This window comes from Podarcis raffonei, chromosome 2, assembly GCF_027172205.1.
Source record: "Podarcis raffonei isolate rPodRaf1 chromosome 2, rPodRaf1.pri, whole genome shotgun sequence".
NCBI classification, from domain to species: Eukaryota; Metazoa; Chordata; class Lepidosauria; order Squamata; family Lacertidae; genus Podarcis; species Podarcis raffonei.
The window spans coordinates 94,616,834-94,637,739 of record NC_070603.1 but is presented as its reverse complement, the minus strand read 5'-3'; the positions used below and the strand labels follow the sequence as shown (position 1 = coordinate 94,637,739).

General features: G+C 41.7%; 1 protein-coding gene and 1 non-coding gene across 5 annotated transcripts in view; one reads left to right on the top strand and one right to left on the bottom strand.

Moving 5' to 3' along the window:
- Positions 1 to 20,906, top strand: part of CHL1 (cell adhesion molecule L1 like) — a 209,196-nt gene that overhangs the window by 166,116 nt on the left and 22,174 nt on the right. For all 4 annotated transcript variants that reach the window (XM_053378167.1, XM_053378170.1, XM_053378169.1 and 1 more), the window contains 8 exons: positions 1,418 to 1,529; positions 3,983 to 4,134; positions 5,899 to 6,064; positions 11,380 to 11,504; positions 13,940 to 14,041; positions 14,239 to 14,436; positions 17,527 to 17,597; positions 19,023 to 19,242. In XM_053378167.1, the coding sequence (XP_053234142.1) occupies positions 1,418 to 1,529; positions 3,983 to 4,134; positions 5,899 to 6,064; positions 11,380 to 11,504; positions 13,940 to 14,041; positions 14,239 to 14,436; positions 17,527 to 17,597; positions 19,023 to 19,242 (1,146 nt within the window). The remainder of the gene's footprint in view (positions 1 to 1,417; positions 1,530 to 3,982; positions 4,135 to 5,898; positions 6,065 to 11,379; positions 11,505 to 13,939; positions 14,042 to 14,238; positions 14,437 to 17,526; positions 17,598 to 19,022; positions 19,243 to 20,906) is intronic.
- On the bottom strand, positions 6,915 to 7,021 carry LOC128409675 (U6 spliceosomal RNA). The gene has a single exon (XR_008329287.1). It is a non-coding gene; the product is annotated as a U6 spliceosomal RNA (small nuclear RNA).

Here is a 20,906-nt window from a genome sequence, read left to right as displayed (position 1 = left end):
AGTCCTCCAGGTCTCACTCTCCCTCCACAGGCCCCATCCCTCCCCAGCCATCTTTTGCACCTACCTTGAGTGTTTCTTCCTGGTTGCTTGCCTGGAGAGATGCGTTGTGTGGGGGTATATGCAGAAACAAGCCTACTGTCCAAAGGTTAAATGTACATTTGTTGCTCCACCTACTTTTGCTTCTGGCTCCTCCCACCATGGACATGTCCCTCCTGGAAGTTTGTGGCCTATGGGCTGTTAAAGGTTTCCTACTCCTGGTCTAGAGGCAGCTTCCAATGGGAAACCCTTGGTTAACTGACTAACCAATATCCAAGAAGGAGAGGATTCCCATCTCCTTATGAGAGGATGCCCAGGGGTACATCAGAGGCACGGGATTGGTCAACACATAACAAGCATGGTCTAGCATGGGCCATGATTTCAGCACTTTTCACTGGACACTGCTAGCCACTCAGCAGCCACATGCCTAAGCTAGCAGCGACTATCTTGCAACACCTTCTGGCCAATGCTTGAAGGTGCAGAGTTGGCTCACTCAGCGTCCATAATCTGACCAGATTGCAGCAATGCAATAGCGCACCTGAGGGGACAGCAGGCTTGCCTGAAGGGTGCCAGTCAGTCTGCATGGCATCCAAACTCTGTCTTGCAACCACTCACTGCTGCTCTTCCCAGCATCTGCTGCCTGAGGTGGCCGCTCACTCTGCCTTGTTTGCTGCTGCTTTCTTCCTCCAAGAAGCTGCCTCACGAGTTGTTACTGCTGCCCACAAAGATAGGGGATTTCTTGCTCAAAGGGACAGATGGGGTGTCCTGTCCCTCTGGCCAGTGAGTATGATGTTAGATTGGGCTGACCATTACAAAAAAAGCATCCCTCCACCCTGGTCTGAATAGCAAGTGATTTGTAAACATCTGAGCCTACTCCTAAGTGTAACTAACTTTTGCTGGATTCTAGACAGCAATGTTTTCCCAACCCCATGGTGTCAGAGGCTTAGTGCTGTCCAGCTGGCCATAGATAAGACTCCGGGCTCCCAGCCAGTTCCAAACAATTGATTTATTTGACAAAGTTCAAACGTACATCTCCAGCGTTTCCATTAACCTCCTTCCCCTTGTGCGCAGTTGCTCCCACTAATGTTACTTCCTTCTTTTTTTTACCCAGCATGCAAATCTGCGAAGACTCCTCCCCTTATTTCCTCTGTGTACAGCATGACTTGTCCCAGGCTCACACTCCTCCTCCCCCTCTTCGTCAGACTGACTGTCTGACGACACGCTGCTGATAATCTCTCTAGGCTCCCTATAACTGCTGGTTTCTGTCCTTTCATCTTTTCCCGTTTGCCTCTCCCTGACACATGGGATGGCAGGTGTTTCTAAATCCAAGCTCTTTATAGATCTGTAGTTCTAACTTTTTTGTTGTTGTTGACATTTGCAGACATTCCTCCAGAAATGTTAACTCCAGATGGTGAAGAATATGTTGCGGTTGTGGGTTACCCAAGCCGCCTGTACTGTCAGTTTTTTGCTGTCCCATCACCTGATGTTACTTGGTAAGCTCATTTTAGTTCTTTCCTCATGTTCATAGGCTGCTGTTGGCATTTCTGGCTGCAGAGATGTAGTTGCATTAAATCTCTATTGATTTTTTTAAAAAAACCAATCCAATAAAAATTGCTGTCATAAGATGCCAAAGATGATCCAAATATACTTATACTTTAAAAGTTTCAAAGAATAATATGCCAAGGTTAATGAAACCCCACATTGTTTGTTAGCAATGGAAATGATAAGGTCCCCCATGAGGTGGTGTTCCATTTCCTTTATCTTCAGGAAGGCAAAGGTCAACAGAGCTTAGTTTGCTCAGAGGCTTTTCTTGCTCAGGCGCAATTTAGATGGCTTAATAAAAAGCAAATGTTGGTTTTGAAAAGATAACAAAGAACACTTCAGAATTTAACTTGTGTTGCTTCATTCTTTAGGGAACTTTGTTGTGTACTAGGCCCATTTTCCTTGCGTTTTCCTACTCAGGATCTGTTATTGTCCTCTAAGAGGCCCTGTTGGCCAAAGTATAACCCTGATTGGTTATAATCTTGGTTTCCATGAAAAGCTAGCAGCATCTCCTCTGAGTAGCTACAACTGATTGAGTACCCTAAACCAAACCACTAGTCACCTGATAATCCACAGAAAGAGAGCGAGGTTGAGAGAGAAATGCACAAACATCTCACCATTCACCCCAAAATGGGTCAATAAACTTAGTCACTATTGTAAGTTGGGTCCTCCATCATGGAGGGCACGTGTTGCGGTGAGATCACCAGAAACTGCCTCCCTGTTGTGGGGCAGGACCGTTTGGATGGCCACAATGACCCATTGGTTGCACCTCTGTTGCTAGGGCAGAAATTTGGCCAGTTGGGTTGGCTATTGGCTGCTGAGGGGCTACTTAAGCTGCTGCACGCTGCTGGAGAGTTTCACTTTCCTGCGACGTGCAGCAGATCACCTGCCCTCCTCTCCCTATATTTAGGGTTGTTCTTATGACCTTGCTATGCTTGTGTAGGGGTCGTCTGTTTTGGAGCAGGGGCCCGGTAGGAATTTTGCCATTTGGCTGATTGGCTGGTGCCACTTGGTTTTTGCCTACCGTGTAGCAAATCGTCACAACTTTGTAAGGTTGGCAGTTAGGCATTTGGTTCAATGTTTTGGGGAGGGGACGTGGTTGGCTGTGCCTGCCCCTCCATTGCTGCTAGGGAATTCCATTAAAGGAATCCAGGGGCTCGCCTTGCTTTTGTCCGAACCCTGTCAAGGGGCTAGGGCCACACCAGAGCCCCTGGGAGCATCTGGAGTGAGCTGGAGCGTTTGGAGTGAGCTGTGAGATCCAAGGAGTTCTCACTCCCCCAGGATGCTTTCCCTTACCGACATATGGTGGTGCCCAGTGTCAGTCCTGTTCAGGTAGTCTGGAACTAATGCCTAAGCAACCACTCACATGCTTTAATCAATAAAGTTGTAGCCAAATTTAATGCTAAAAACCTTAAACTAAAATCTGTGTCTATTGTGTCTTCATTTGGGGGTGGTTTCGGGGGTCTTCACCTGCAAGTGAATATTTATGAAGGACCAAGGCTTTGTAAGTATACACAGAAAATTCTTGAAAGGCACCCTGCACCTCTGCTATTTCCCTCCTTATTGTCTTACACAAAACATATGCAGCAGAAGGAGAAGGCAGGAGCAGCAAAAGCTGAGTCTAAAGCTGAACATCTTTTCTCACATAAAGACTTGTCCGCAGCAAAAAGCAGAGGCTTTGCATGCCAACTCTTGGCCATAAGTATGCTTATGAGGAGTATTGATAAAGGAGGATCCAGAAATCCCACTCCTGGAATTCTGCAATGGCTAATGCTCAAAACAAATACACTGAATTTAATTAAATGAAAATATTGTTGAGTAGCATTCAAAAATGCATTTAAAAGCGCACTATGGTTTGACACAAAACCATAAAAAAGAAGAATCTGTTGTTAGAGTATGGAACTAGCCAATCATGCTAGATATTCTGATGTGGTGGTGAGAAATTTCAGGACATGGCCACTGTGGGAAGAAGGTGCATATTCATTCTGACAGTGAAGAAAACCATTTCTGGGAAAATGAAATCAAAGGTAAAATCCACACCGTACATTTAAAGCACATTTATTGCACTTTAACAGTTATGAGACTCATGGGAACTGTAGTTTACTCCACAACACCCTTAACTAACTTTGGCTTTCTTTGGGTGAAGCCATGTACTTTAAAAGCACGGTGTGAGTGTGACCTTAATTCAAAAGTATGTAATTCCAGTTCATTCAAAGACAAGTCTTCCTTCATTTATGAGCTGTAGCATCTTTTCTGACTGAAAGAAAGAAATGTCTATATTGATTTATAGCCATTGCCTTGCTTCTGCTTCCTATCATGGCAGTTAAGCTAAGACCTGGCTGCCCTGACATTCTCATAATCTCTAACCGCATGAAATAACTTGTGGTTCTGGTTTACTTCCTAGGACTAAAGATTACGACATGCAGCACCTTGATCCTGATCAGAATGGCACCCTGGAAATCAGAGTAACAAGAAAGGAAGATGCTGGGGCTTATACTTGCTGGGTGAAAAATTCTGCTGGGAGACGTGCTATCACTGCTACCCTTACTGTCAGAAGTAATTCTTCCTATGAACACAAGTTACTACTAAAAATCTGATTGCTTTAGCCTCATGTATAGATGTGAAAAACGCCCCATTTCATTCTGAAGACAATTCCATCTCCCCAAACAATGGTATCACGCATTGCATCAGAAGCAACTATGCAATTTTCTTAATGGATGTGCTTAACTCACAACATTCCCTATTCAAAACCACAAATATAATTGCATAATGCAGCAAAATATGTGTAATGCAGTATAATGCTGTTTGCACTTTAGAAAATTGGCATAATTGTATATTGTTTCTGATTTAAAGGCTGGTTGATCACTAGGGATGTTCCCCATTCAAAAGGAGAGACCTGATGCTGATATTAATAATGGTTGTGGAGTTTCCTCAATGAAACACTATTTTACACAGGGAATGGAACAGACTGCCTGGGAGGTGGCAGCTCGTCTTTGGTGGAGGTATTTAAGCAGACGCTGCACAACCCAATTTCAGGGACGCTGTAGTTGCATCCTGAATTGAGCAGTGGGTTGAACCTCTAAGGTCGCTTCCAACTCCATGATTCTATGTGCCAGCACTTTTTTTTAGTAGATCAGCAAAAATTATTTGCGAGCCTATTGCTTTCCTAGGTCACATGTCTGCAAGAGCAAATTAATCACATTTGCTGACATTGAGTAAAATGTTGCTCATCTTCACACTGGTCTTTCAATTCATGGGAGGTGGGCCAAGGGACCATGAACCATTTGCCTTTTGTGATTTCTCCCTTCTCCCTTATCTCCCTAATCTACTGTTCTTAGCAAAGTACAGGTGGGACATGATTTAGCTAAACTGGAGGTGGGATGGGAACTCAGGAACTATGAATTTCATAAAGGGCCCTGCTATATTTCCTACTCATAGCGCAGTGCCATCCCACACTGTAGGGGCAAACGTGTGAATAACTGAGATCCCACACCACAGATGTGTCTTTCACTCTAGGGATGGCAAAAGAATTCAAGTCAGTTTGAATTTTAATGCGAGTGTATCCAATTCACATTTTCCGTAACAACTTGTGAACCAAAACAAAGCTGTCCTTCCAAATTTGCAGCTCTTCAGATTTTGTGATTCAGTTCTTCAACTGATTGATGACGTAAAAATGGAGGGGGAAATCGTACAGAAATGCATTTTATTAGGGGAAACGGCTTGCAAAAATCTATATAAGAAACAATGGCATACAAAAATGTGTATATTATGGGAGAAACTTGCACAAGGATTTCTTTTAAAGTATACCGAAATATGGAGCGCCAAACTTAAGACTGGGAAAGCAAGAAACCTAGAAAAGCCAAAATCGACAGATTCACTCATCCCTGTTCTCATATGTTTCACTGGAGAGCTTTTCAGGAGTCAGTCTGAACAATGAATGATGGTCAAATAACTCTGGCTCACTTATAAAATGTGAAACTAATTTAGTACTTCTGAGGAATGTCAAGGGGAAAGTAAAGGGTTTCAAAAGGAACAGTGACATTTCTCTGGAAAATCTGTACAACCCTCTGTTATCCTTGGAGTTCACCTAAACCAAAATTTGAAGCAAAGCTGCTAGTCATTCCTGGGTGAACTATACAAGGTAAAGTATTTTAATAAGACAGGTGAAATTTCACAAAGGAAGTGTAATGCATGATTATCATATGGAAACCGGGATTGATAGCTCCCCTATTCTTATGCGAAGGAATGGCACAAGGACTGTAAAGCAATTTGCTCATTGTATACATGAACAAATGGCAAATGTCTTTCTTCACTTATTAGATGCTACCAAAATATCTGTTCTGCCGAAGAACCCACAAATTTTGAAATCACATCCAGTTGCATTGAAATGCCATGCTGAGTTTGACTCCCATTTGAAACACCACTTTCAAATCTCTTGGAGAAAGGACGGAGAGGAGCTTGTAAAGAATGGCACAGAGGATGGGAGGTAACAAATGAGAGTTTTCTTCTTATTCTGCTTTCTTTTTACATAAATAATTTTTATTCATGGGAATATGATTGTGCACTTACGGTCCTTCCCTGATGGGCAGTGTGGCGATCACACATGGACGTTTAACGATCTGTTGATCCCTGTGCCACCACTGTGCTCACTTCCCCGCTGCCACCAACCCGTTACTCTCGGGTACACACTGAGTCCAGACAGTTGTTAAAATTGAACCAAATAAGCAAGTTTATTTTATAAGCATTAACAAGTTTATGGTTTCTCAGATAATATTCCTGTCAGTTTCTTAACTTTAGTTTCTTTACCGGCCTGTACCTTCCTAATACCTTCTGACTGATTATATCAACTGTTTGACTGAGTCCTCTTTACAGATTCTCCCACTCTCTCACATCAGACTAGCCCAACCCACAGACTTATCCTCTCTGTCTCTTCTCTAACTCCTGACTGACTTCTCAACCACCCTAACTCTAACTCTAACTCCTCCCCTTGGGTTCCCATTGGTTAGTCATTTGACAATTAGTTAACCCTTTCCTTATGAACCCAGTATGATGTCATACACCTAGGAGGGCAAACGCCACAGGCAGCTTCTAATGACTGTTGATTCTCGCATCAAATAGTTGTAGTTGTTTCTTGTGCTGTAATCCTCTGCAGCAGAGAGCCAGGCACAGTGAGGTCTTATATGAGACTTCCCATTGATTTCCACAGGAGTGTTTAAAATATCACCACCCCTTTTGCAGGAGTAATAACATAGGCAAGCTTGGACATACAGGAGTTCCTGGGTCAGCAACAAATAAGTGGAATGGGATGTTTTACACCATACTTTTTTTAAAAAAAATTAAATATGGAACTCTTCACAAATTTGTGTGTCATCCTTGCACAGGGGCCATGCTAATCTTCTCTGTATTGTTCCAATTTTAGTATATGTGCTGCCGAAGCGAGCACATTTGACACCATACTTGTATGTGTTGTTTTCAGAGTGACAGTGGATCAGCGAGAGGCTGTAGCCCAATAGCAGAACACATCTGCTTTCATGAAGAAGGTTCCAGATTCAATCCCTGGTGTCTCCAAGTTGGGCTCAGGGTCCCCTGTCTGGGAGATTAATACAGACATGATTAAACTGGAGGGATTCAGTATATGTTAGCTTCCTATGTTCCTAGCGGCACCCTGGGTTTGGGGAGTTATGCTGTGCCATTTAGCAGGTGGACGTTGGAGACAGTATCACATACCGTGAGGCATGCCACTTGCCTTTCTCATGGCCTCATTTTTATTTTTTATTTTTTATTATTTTTTGCAACACAGACATAATGGATTCGGAGAAGCGTCCATTGGGAAAAGTTGCACTCTGCGACAGAGAAAGTGCCTCCATCGGAGGAAGCTTCTCTTCCTCCAAGCCAATGCAGATCTACCTAACAGTGCTGAGCACTACTGGGATAATGTGCATTGAGTGAAACCCAGGCTTCCTAAACCTGGTATAGTCTCCAGATATTTTGGACTACAGCTCCCATGATCCCTGACTATTGACCATGCTGGCTGAATCTGATGGAAGTCATAGACCAAGATATCTGGAGGGCACCACCTTGATGAAAGTTGCTCTAAAAGCATTACATAAACCATTTTTTAAAAAAAAAAATCATGTATTTGCAGACTGCCTTTCTGCCCACTTGAACCCTTCAGAAACTTCCCAGTGCAGAACCATAAAATATACATATAAATCACTATGCAATCCTATCCTGGTACAGTCAACTAGAAAAGTAGAGTATGGGATTAAGGATTCTTTTGGCAGTGGCACATTGTAAGTCCTACAACCCATTGGTTGTCCCTGTATTTTTGCTGAAAATATCTAGTTTTTCCTAATGGGGTCAATAGAATATCTCTTGTTGACCTTGGCAAGATGTTGTATGAGTCCTTGAAGCACAGGTGACTAATCTTTGGCCCTCCAGAAGTTGTCAGGCTCCAGCTACCATCAGACTCAGTCAGCATGAAACTAGTCCAGCAGCCTCTGGACTGCTACAAAAGGGATAAAATTGGAAAACTGGTAGTCGGTATGGCATGAGAGTCTTAGTCTCAGAGCTGTGGGTCTGAGCCCCACATTGGGCAAAAGTTTCCTGCATTCCAGTGACTGGGATAGATGATTGTTGGGGTCTCTTCTAACTCTACAAATCTATGATTCTATGAAACTGGAATGACTTTCTATCTCAGTAAGATATAAGCAGCCTTACAGTTCTGCACATAATTTCATAGTTGTCCTGGAAGGACCTCTAGTGGTGAAAGCACAGCTCTAAATCTACATTTTGTATCCAGTAGGCCAGATGTACAGTTACCGTATTTTTTGCACCATAACACTCACTTTTTTCCTCCTAGAAAGTAAGGGGAAATGTCTGTGCGTGTTATGGAGCGAATGCCGGCGGGTGGCGGGGGGGGGGGATCTACTGCAGTCGTGAGCAGAGGATCCATGGTTCCCCTTCCTTCCCTCCTCCATGGTTACAAAGCATGGATCCACATGGATCCTTAGGATTTTTGCACTGGGCTACTCCAAACTCACTGTCAGATCACATGTCTGTGGCCACAGCATGAACCACAAAAATCATATATCCACTATTTTGTTTAGAATATTTTTTTTCTTGTTTTCCTCCTCTAAAAACTATGTGCGTGTTATGGTCTGGTGCGTGTTATAGAGCGAAAAATACGGTATTTTGAATAGGTCAGAACTGAACAAACCAGTCAAATAAACCCACCAAATACAAGCCGTGTTTTGCTGATATCATCACATGTTCAGATTATGAGGTATTTTATTTTGTTAAATAATGTAGCCAGAACAAGTAAAAACAAACAAACCTCCACCTTGTTAATTCATTAAGCATGTACAATGCGGTTTACCAGATTTTGGCCTATGGGCCACATGTGTCCCTGAAATAATTATCTATTGTTTCTGGACATTCTACCAATAATGTTTTCAACATTCCTTTGCATCTCTCTTTTTTTCTTTTGAGTTGTACATATACTGTATATATATATACACCCAATACTGATATGCAACAATATGCATGAACAGATTGTGCTGCTTATCTGTTGAAACCTGCTAGAAAGCCTGTTAATTTGGTTTTTTTAATTTTGTTTTTGGGGTGGCGGTTATGAGACAGCAGCTGATCATTCCTGGCTTAAAAAGTGCAGATACTATTATCTAAATTCAAGTGCCAGTCAGGAACATAGGGAACTACCTTTTCTCAATATAGCTCAGTGTTGTCACTTCCAGTACTGACTGGAAGTGGTTCTCCAGAGTTTCAGAAATGGTGTTTCCCAGCCCTATCCTGGATTGAACCCATTCCTTTTGACTGCAAAGCTTGTGCTTTTCCACTGAGCTGCAGACCACGCCTGGTTCACTGTCACTCTGAAAACACATCCGTGCAGATGTCCACACTGTTGAAGGGCACATTTAAACATTGCGTTCCACAAACAGGGCCTTTCAACATAGGGCAAAGTAGATGACTTTCCTTTGCATTTGCATGGGGAAAGGGAAGAATTGGATCAGGACGTTTGTGACCCTTAGGGAAGGGAAGATTAGCCCTTCCCTTGTGTTGCTTTCCCAATATCAACCCCTCATAGCTATTATTATGTATGTTTCTCCCCCAATGTTACAAGCAATAAATAGGGAGGCCTTCGATATTACAAATATAACCAGTGCTTTTTTTTCTTTAAAAAATGTTTAGGGATACTCTCATTTTCACTCAAGAAAATTACCATTTTTTAGTTCAAATTGGGAAAAATAAATACAGTAAATGGACAAAGATTCACACAATGTTTAGGGGCATGCGTACCCCTGCGTTCCCCCAGAAAAAAGCACTGTATATGACATAATTTTATTTGTATGCCACTTTTCCACAATTCTAACCATGCTCAAGGTGGCTTACAACACCAAAAATACATAACTACAATATCACAAAAGTAGCCATAAAGAATAAAGGTAAAGGTAAAGGGACCCCTGACCATTAGGTCCAGTCGTGACCGACTCTGGGGTTGTGGCGCTCATCTCGCTTTATTGGCCAAGGGAGCCGGCGTACAGCTCATGAGGGTCATGAGGCCAGCATGACTAAACCACTCCTGGTGAACCAGAGCAGCGCACGGAAACGCCGTTTACCTTCCTGCCGGAGCAGTATATATTTATCTACTTGCACTTTGACATGCTTTCAAACTGCTAGGTTGGCAGTAGCAGGGACCGAGCAACAGGAGCTCACCCTGTTGCGGGGATTCGAACTGCCGACCTTCTGATCGGCAAGTCCTAGGCTCTGTGGTTTAACCCACAGCGCCACCCGCGTCCCAACATAAAGAATAAATTGAACATTTAAAATATTATAAGCAGACTGGACAATTTCCACATAAATAACAACAAAATCTACAATAAAGATACAAAAAACAAACAAACATAACAGCGGCAATCCCACCCCCCACACAACAAAACACTCCAGCCCAGTAGTTTGTTCAGCAGCCTCAACTTTTGTAGCTGGAGTCAGTCAGGCCCTCCCCTCCCAGGCCAGGTGGAAAAAGGCAACTGAGATGCTTTCTGGCCATGCACATGGGAAATAGCATTGTGAGAAGGGGTTAAACCTTCCCTTTCCTTAGTCCTATGGTGCTGATCCAATTCATATCTTCCCCTTGACTTCTATAAAGGGGGAGGAAATGAAACACTGGAAATTTAGATCACATCCATTTCTCATCTTGTCTGAAAACAAACAAACAAACAAATTTCTTTCCAGTAGCACCTTAAAGACCAACTAAGTTAGTTAGTTGGTCTTTAAGGTGCTACTGGAAAGAAATTTGTTTGTTTGTTTGTTTTGAGTATGGCAGACCAACACGGCTACCTTTCTGTAACTCATCTTGTCTGGTTTGACCCGTAAGAATTTAGTCATTAGCACTCAGTCTAATCTATCTCACAGGGTTGTTGGAATGATAAATAAGAATTGTCTAGCACTTTGTGGACTGGGGACTGTAGATGAATAATCTCCAAATTTCCTGAAAGCAGATTACTAGAACTATGGCTGTTATAAGTTGGTACGATCAGTTGCGGGTGCTTGAAACTGTGCTGGTAGTTAATGCTAGCAATATGTGTGTGTGTGTGTGTGTGTGTGTGTGTGTGTGTGTGTGTGTGATGAATTTACTACCTAAAATGCAATTTAAGCATTATTGCGAGCTGCCTCGTGAGAGGATTTCCATGTGCAGGCAAGGTGAGCTAAAGAAAGCGGATTCAGGATGCTAGTTTTATTATTGCTCTGTCATTTGTGTCTTATTTATACTTTCCTTTGCAGAATAATTATGGAGATGGACACCTTGATTATATCAAATGTGCAATTAGAAGATCAGGGTGTGTACACCTGTGTAGGCCGCACATCTCTTGACATTGCCACAGATGATTCCCGCATAACTGTCCTTTGTAAGTAAATTTTAAACCACTGCTTGCATGCTAAGTTATTCTGATGCTTTATTTAAATCCCTCTGGGAAAATCTGTTCTTACTCCTTCTCTGCCAAGTAATGGCTTTTGTTCTGAAGATTTGGGCCCATTGCAACATCAGTCAGATTCGGCACTATTTATTCACATGCACATTTCACAAATGGCTGCTTTGCCGCCTGACCCTGAGGGCTTTGGACAGGGGCGGTGCTGCTTCTGGGACAGAGGGGGGGGGGTGAGTCATGGCTTTTGGGCATATGCCATGTGGATGCTAGGAGAGGGAAACACAGGAGACTGTCTAAGGCTCCTCCACCTTCTGCCCCCTTAGCCTCTTCTGATTTCTCAGTGCAAGATTTTCCGTTCGCTTCAGGACTGTGTAGGATTGTTTCTGGCCTGTCTGTTTGTGTGCCCTCCTGACATATTCTTCTGACTCCCTGAAATATGTACCAGGTTGATGAGGAGCCAGTTTCGCAGGCATGCCATTGGATTAGGTTAATTCAAGGGCCACATTTAAGCTGGGATAGAATCATAGGACTGTAAAGTTGGAAGGGACCCTGAGGATCCTCTAGTCCACCCCCCTGCAATGAAATAATATGTAGCTGTCCCATACAGGGATCAAACCTGCAACCTTGGTGTTATTAGCACCACACTCTTACCAAGTGAGTTACCCAGGCTACGCATGGGAGATTCACTAGGGAGGGACAAGGGTCGGTGAGCACTGTTAGGCAACTTTTAGGGTGAATGGCAGCTCCCAGCACCTGCCAATCAGGGCTCTGGGACCCTTGAGCAGGATATGTCTCACCTTTGGGGTAACCTCTCTCATTCAGTTGGAGTCGTAAGGTTCTAGGAGGAGTGACTTTCAAAGGCCTCCTGCCCAACTGAAGGGGTGTTTTTCAGTGCAACTCATATATTTATTGATGAATGAGCATCACATAAGAGGGGTTCATTTTTAAACTGGATGAAATCCACCTCCTCCCCCATTTTTCCTTACACGTATTAAAATCCTCCTGGGCTGCCAGTCTCATTACGGCCCTGCAAATGCTACCCCCAACTGCGCTCCTTCTTTTCCCCATACATTGTCATTTCAAATCTAACTCCCAGACAACCACACACTGCTGCCTTTTAAAAACCCTGCACTTCTATTCTTAGCCATCTATAAAAACCACATATTTATGTAGAAATCCTCCTCCAGCTCTGCCTCATTGCTTTCCTGCTACCAGGACAGTTGCTTAATAAGAATCCTGCTGCGGCTGAGACAAGAAATAGAATTTGACCTTTGTTGGGGAACGGTTCTGGCTATTGGAGCGGAAAGAAGTATCATATGCAATGCATGAGGGACAAATAGTGGATGCCAGGGCCCATCCCACTAGTATTATAGAGTGGATGCCTGAAATACGTTTTGAGCCTGGCCTTGGAAAACAACTGTATTTCTCACTGCATACGCTTCGCTCCCAAGTTTCACATGGAACTGTTTTATTCACTCAACAGTCTTCCTGTGAAAGAAGTGGTGAATGCCAAAGCTGGCCTTTTAAGTTTGATAGGACAGACCACCTTCTGCTCTGCCCCTCCAAAATAACAGAAGAAGCTGCCTTAAAGTGAGTCAGACCATTGGTACATTGAGCTCTGCATTGTCCACACGGACTGGCAGTGACTCTCTGGGGTTTCAGACAGTGGACAAGCCCAGCCCTACCAGAAGATACCAGGATTTGAACCCTTTGCCTGCAAAGTATGTGGCCTGCCACTCAGCTAAGGCCCAGGTATTCTGGCACACACGTATGGATTACAGATTACATAGCATTACATATTTACTACATTTTTTGCCCTTCTCTTACATGGGACTCCCAGTGACCACAGAGCTGATCAGATCTGTACCTGTTTAGCATTTGTATGCAACAATGCTGCAATTTCAAATACTCCTAGTTCAATCATTGGACCCCTATAATGTGGATGTTTTTAATATTCCCTGTAGGGTTTCCCCTCCTGTATAATTTTGCTAAAAACAACAAGTGTGCATATGTGCAAAAATCTGTGCAGATTATACTTTCTAGAGCAGACCAATTCATGCAACAGACAAGTGTTGCTGTAGTCCTCAGAAGCCTACGCCACAATAATTGTGCCAGTCTTTAAGGTGTCAAAGAGCTCTTTGCAGGCATAGCTTTTATTCTTGTGAAATAGGTAAAGATGAAGAGTGTGGCATGCGGCTATGTCAGCACTGGGGGGGCATAGCTGGCTGGTATGACATTTCTCTCATGTATTCCGTGAACAGATGGACAGGGTCATATGCACAGCCCTAATGTCAGAAGCAGCAGTGTGATTTCTCTGAAGGCCCCACCTGAAAATATTGCACATGTCTCTTGCTCAGAGTGAAGCGCGGCAGCCAAATGCCATTCTTCTTATGTTTCTTCCGTTTCTTGTACAGATGTCCCTGACCCACCAGAAGACCTCCACCTCTCCGAAAAACAGGGCAGAAGTGTGAGGCTATCATGGAATGCTGGGAGCAGCAACAACAGCCCAATTAATGGTAAGCGAGAGTCTAGTGCTGCCACCTCACTTTTATAGAGTGACAGCAAGTGCTTCGAATTAGATCAAAACTACCCTGAAAGCTGCACTTAATTAGTTTTATTGGTGAAGGTTTATTTGTTGCTGATCATTTCCTTCCCTTCTTTCCAGTTCGTTTCCGGGGATCTTAATTGTGTCTCCACTCCTTGTCCTTTCTAGAATCTATTGTGGAATTTGAAGAGAACCGATGGGAGCCCAGAAAGTGGCAGGAATTAATCAGGCTCCCAGGGAATGACAGTACAGTTGTCTTACCACTGTCCCCTTATGTAAATTACCAGTTCCGTGTTATATCTGTCAATGCCGTTGGGAGAAGCCAGCCTAGCGAACCGTCAGAACGATATGAAACACCACCAGCTGGTATGCTTTGCTACCTGTTTCTTGTGTTTAATTATATCATATTGAACAGGGTATACTAGCCTAGAATACACCTGATGCATATTCAGGAGCATTTGTTTTGATTTGTGGGGGAAACAAGTTCCTAAGCTTTGTTTTGTTTTACATTAACTTATAGGTTTGGTTGGAGGTGAGTTGCTTTCTCCTATCCCACTCAGTAATTGGTGTCGAGGCTTGACATTGTGAAGCCAGACCCTGTTGTGGATAATTATAAATATTGTTTAAAGCAGCCTTCCCCAATCTGTGTTCCTTCAGATGTTTTGGAATAAAACTTCCATCATTCCTGACTATTGACCATGTTGGCTAGGTCTGATGGGAGTTGTTCAAGATGTCTTGAGGGCACCAAGTTGGGGAAGGCTGGCTTAATGTATGTGTTCCTCTCTTTTCAAAGTGTGGCTCTTAAGGAGATAACATTTTATTGATTTATAGTTTTTCATTGAAACTTTTTCCTCACACAATGCAATAAAAAAACAAACAAATCTAAATTTTAAGAAAAAAAGCAACAGAAAAAAGAAAGAACGAAAAAAATACAAAGCCCCCTCTTAATCCTTGTCTTACACAGAAGAGGGTGGACAGCTGTCACCTAGGAGATTCCCTTTCGTCTTCAAGCCTCCCACCCTGGGAGATCTTTCCTTCCCTGCCTTTAGAGTCCTTCACTAGCCAGCCATCACCTTCATGTGCCTATAGTCAGTCTCTCTCTCTCTCTCTCTCTCTCTCTCTCTCCCCCTCCCTCCCTCTCCCTCTCTCTCTCTCTCTCTCACACACACACACACACACACACACCAAGGAGAAAAGAGGAAAAAAGAAGCAGAAATATAAAAATAAGAAGAGAAGCAAAAGGAAAAGAGTGTTTTATTTAACTGAGGACACAGCATTGTACATTAAAAGTGTTGGGATGCTGCCAGGGAGACAGGGGCATCAGGCAGGCCCCAAGCTGGCTCCAGCCACCGGCCGGCAGCCGCGAGATCTCCAGGTCACGGAACAGCATCCATCAATCAGCGACTTGAGCCTCAGTAGTCTTCCAAAGCTACCGAGCACGCTAATTAGCAGAGTGAATAAATCTCCACAACGGAAGTGGCGGACAGAGCCATGTGTAAGCATTATATACAGCATTTTATTCAGCAGCAGGGACAAAGGAAAAACATGTCTGCTTCCCTTCTTCTCCAGAGCAAAACAGCAATACAAAAGCAATATACAAAATGGAAGTTCCCAGCAGACTGTGCTGGAAATGTAAACAGGCATGTGACACACAACAGTCATGCCTGTCCCTTTTAAGGTGGAACGGAACTATATCCTAACAAAAAGTACAGGTAGCTGTGTTGGCCCATCAGAAACATTCCAAAATTTGTTTTAGAGCAAAATCATTATTAGCCAATCAATCTGTCACAAAATAGTGTGGCAGCTTTAGAGTTCTCCACACCTGCACACCTGTTTAGTCTCTTTAGCTGACTAAATGGTAAACAAAGGGGGGGGGCTGGTGGTTTTGCTCTGGAATTCCATTCAATTCATAGTCCCAAGATGGGATGTGGAATGAGGCATTCTTAAGGGCTATACAGGTTTCAGGTTGTACCAAAGACTGCCAAAAACAAGACATATATGATGGTTCAGCCCCAATCTTTGGGAATATACGATCCAAGGAACAGAAGTTATTTGTACACTGCAGTGCTCCATACAGGTAGGATAATCAGTAAGACAGAATTTGGAATACTTTGTACAGTTTGGGTTGCAACACCTCAGAAAAGGCTGTTTTACAACTAGAAAACAAATGTACTTAAGGATTCCATTTTTAAAATATCTTCTGAGAAACTACACAATTAACAAAACATGTAGTTAGGCTCCAAATATACTGCTTTTAAGACTCAGGCTAGCTTTCTTCTTCTTTTATGTCCACACCATGCCTTCTGGATGGGCTGTTTAGCAAGATTTATAGTGAGTCTCATAGCAGCACAGGACTTTGGATAAATTTCTATTCACAACCAATTTCTCTTGGTATAACATGAAATAACTGGCTCCTGAAAATCCTTTTATAGAACAGCTGTTCTGCAAGGTTTCTTCATTTATATTCTCCTAACATTTTACAAAAACTTTTGTCTCTGTGCCTTTCCTAGCTTTCAAACTGTGCCTCTTTCTAATGATACACCTTCTGTTTTCCTAGTCCCAATGGGCCAACTCTTTAAAATAATCCCATTAACATCTGGTGCTTTGTGAAACTACCATTTAGTTCTTATTCAATCATTTTAACCAAAATGACTGAAACCATATCCATTTCATGGTGTGGGGTTTTTGTTGTTGGGCTTTTTACATGACAATTGATCATATTATCCAAGGGTGTCCTGGGATGGATTTATTTACTGATGTCTGTCATAATGTAATTCTTTCATCTCAAAAGGGCTCCTTAAGATAGTGGAACTCCTTGTGCTCATTCCCTCATGTGAGCCAGCAAACAAACTACAGTAGGAAGGCTCTCCATCCACTATTATTATTTCCTGGTTTTGCTGAACTGGCAAACTATGGTTAATGGCTGGACCAAAACAAAATATTAAGCCATCTTCCCATGATAGCATAATCCTGTTCAGAAGCTGTTAACCACAGTTTCCCAGTTTGGAAAAAATGAGAAACTATAGTTAATGGAAGAATTACTGATCTCTTTCCTTGCAGGTGAGAAGGGGGGAGCAGAGAGGCTGTGTGCATGGCTCAATGCCTTGTTCGTAGCTCAGCTTATTAAACAGAAATATAATAATTTGAATGTAGCTGATATTTCCATTCTTTGAAATCCAATTTGCAAGGAGTTGTGTGTGGTTATCATAACATGTCACAAGCGCAGTGTGTTAAAAATGATAACTTTATTGCACAGTGAATGTGAAATTCATCTGAAGTTTTTCAAAGTTTATTTTGGAATAATTTACTGCTGTATAATAATCATTACTAGGAAATTCACATAATTAGCCAGCAGTTAATCGATTTACCATATAAAGTAAATGTAGACATATGAAGAATAAGTAACAAAGACTGGTTAATTAAAATACTCTTGCATTGTATTTTATTGATGCATAGCTCCAGACAAGAACCCGGAAAACATCCGAATTGAATCTTCTGAACCACATGAAATGAACATGACATGGGAGGTAATGCTCTTTTAATTGAAGGTATAGACACAATTGCTATGGTCCAAGTGAAGTTACCTGGTTCATTTTTTAATAAGCCTCAGAGAACACAGTGGACTTTCGGAGTGGGCATGCATAGCGCTGGGCTGAATATGTGATTTAAAAGCAAAACAAAAGCAACCTTCATTGCAGCTGAAAGAACAATTGTAGGATAACATCTAGGAAATAGCTTTAATCTCCACCATCATTGATTTTGCCTTTTATTCCTTACATGCCCCCTTAGCTCCTGTTTTCTAATAATTTCTTACTAATGATTCTGTTTTTGAAAACATCGAAGTAGCTATGAAGGTCTAAAGAAAGAATTAAGTTTAATTATTGCTTTGGATTCTACCTGCCCCAGCCCTTAATAATAGTTTCAAAGGAGATTGTTTGATGAAATGCAAAATCCCTTGGGTAGAAATGAGACTGTGAGCCCATAACATCTTCCTTTGCCTCCTGTTTTCTGTAAACTGAGGCTTGGCAGTTTCCATCATATCCTCCATTTTGGCTTCCTTCATTACAAGGACTGCAAATGTAGAAATTATGCCATGTATTCATGAATGTAGGTGCCTTCTATAAATCACAACAAGCAAACTTAACTGTTTTTTATTCATCTTCATTCTCTTTTTCTTTCTCCTCTTTCCCTCTGGCAAATTATTTTACCAGCTATTATTATTTATACAGGGACATCATTGGACATAGCAATTTACAGAGTAACAGAGTGGCTGGGGCAACCCAGTCAGATGGGCAGGTTACAATGTTTTTTTTTTTTATTATTATTATTATTATTATTATTATTATTATTATTGCAAAAAGACAGGTCCTGCCCACAAGGAACTTCCAATATACATCTTTGACAGAGGGAAATCAGAGAGGAGGAAAGATAGAAGTTCATACATATTACTGTTGTGTAAATGGCTCTGAGCTAGATGAGTACCTCAAATGAGCCATAAAAATATTATTATCCAATAAGTCATTCAGATATAGTTTGGGATTTTTGTTGTCAGTTGTTTAATACTCTGTAGGGTAATCTTATGTTTTAATGGACAAATCTGCAATGGAACATTTTTTTGAAAGAACTGTCATGGTGTAACCACAGTACAAATGACACATTTTCATGTGAGTTGATTGACATGGTAAAATGTACTGCAAATTGAGAGGTAATGCCTCCAACATTAAAGTATATGATTTAATAATCAATGTGCTTTCAAGCCATCTGTTTCCCTCTCTTGCTGGCTTTTAAAAAGCCATAACATTCTGTCCTTCACTTACCTTAAGCCTATCTTTGTGATGTTTGCCTTACTTAAAGCAATCTTTGTGAAGCACTTCTGAATTATATAGCCAACTGTTTCCTGTAAGCCAGCACAACAACAACAGTACCTGATTCCTTTTCTTCTTCATTTGCAGCCACTGAAGCCCATGGAGCAGAATGGACCAGGGCTGGAGTACAAAGTGAACTGGAAACAACAGGATAATGTTGAATGGGATGAAGAAACAGTGAAAAAACATTTCTTGGTATTGAAGAACACCCCCACCTTTGTACCTTATGATATCAAAGTCCAGGCAGTGAATAGCTTTGGGTCTGGCCCTGAGCCCAATATAATAACTGGCTATTCAAGCGAAGACAGTAAGTAATTGGGGGGGGGGGAATCTTTATATAAAGAATGGTCTGTGGGTGATTTTCAAGCTGAAGGGTGAATGAGCTTAGAGTTAAGAGTTGGGAGTTAAATTATTAAAAAGACAGAAGGCTGAAAAATGTGGAGATACAGAAGCTTTTTGCTTCCCAACATTTGGCAGGGAGGGGGGAAGCAACCTAAAGCACAATTTTCAAATGAAATGCAGAAAAATGTGGTCAGTTGTTTGTCTTTCATGATAACCCCATTTTGTGATAGCATGTAACACAATGCTTCTGTTACTTCAGTAACAGAATTCCAAACATTTGCTATTATGTAATTAATTCTGACTTTAAGGGGTGAGTTCGAAGAGGGTGAATTGTCACAGTCCTTTTTGAGAGGTAGAAAGCTTCACATGGTAACTTTTCTCAGTTATCATCCTAAGCTTTCTTGTGAAGATTTGTCCATATGGCTAGATCCCCCCACAAAAACTTTACAAAAAGTAAGCATCTTCCTCCCAAAATTATATTGTGAAAGCACATCCTAAATGTGTCTCAAGCATATTGATAGTTTCTTTAATGATGATGATAGTGATGACGACGACGATGATAAATATTTATATGTCATCCATCTTTGAATCTTTCTGGGTTGCCCTAGCCACTCTGGTTGAATCCCAACAAAATGTTAAGTCACAATAAAATATCAGCCATTGAAAACTTACCTGAAGCCTTCAGATGTGTTCTAAAAGTCATTTATCTGTTTGACATCTACCCACACTTACCTGGGGGTATGTCCCCACTGAACTCAGTAAGATTTACTTCTGAAAAGACATGCATAGGATAGCACAGTTAATAAATTTACAAGGATACAACCAAATTTCCTGCCCTTTACACCTAAATGACACCTTCCAGCCAAATTGCAGTCACACATAAAATATCTGTATATGTTCCAGCCGAGACTTTACAATTTAATATTTAAAAAGAAGTGGCTTAGTTTAGATTTTAAACCTCCAGCAGACATTTATCCCTGCCTAATCAATATTGTTCACTTGAAACTTGCAAGACATAAAATACCCATTTCCCATCTCAATATCCCAGAGTTATATTCTGTTATTACATTAGTCTATGATTTCTACATCCTCTTTCCTTCCCTCCCACTGCAGGCACCACTGTCATAAACCACTGCACAGAATTTTAATATAAGTGCACAGGAAGTCATAACCCTAATAAAATAACTGTGAGTGTACAGTAATAACACAAAGCAATTGTTTCTTGTGTAAAATATGGAAGACTGAGAACCTCTGCTCCCCTGTTGAGAAAATTGGACAACAGTCTTTCCAGAAGCCTTGCTGCTGTTACACTGCAATTTTTTCTCTCTTATCTTGTTTAGAGAATGGATATATAGATACTTGGAAGATTATAAGCCCCCTGCTGCAGTACTAGGAATCAAATACTTCTGCAAGCAGAACAGCCTTTTTTTTTTAAATGGGCTCACTTCAAAAAGGCAAACCAACCAAAAACCTAGCTTTTAAGGATTTAAGGCTTAAGACTACAAAAAGAGGAAACCCCACAGTAGTCATTTGGGACAGGATACCTCAAAGTCCTTGATGTGACTGAAATATGCACAATCTTTTAGCATGTGGCAGCAAGTGATTGAGATGCAGACAACAATACGTTAC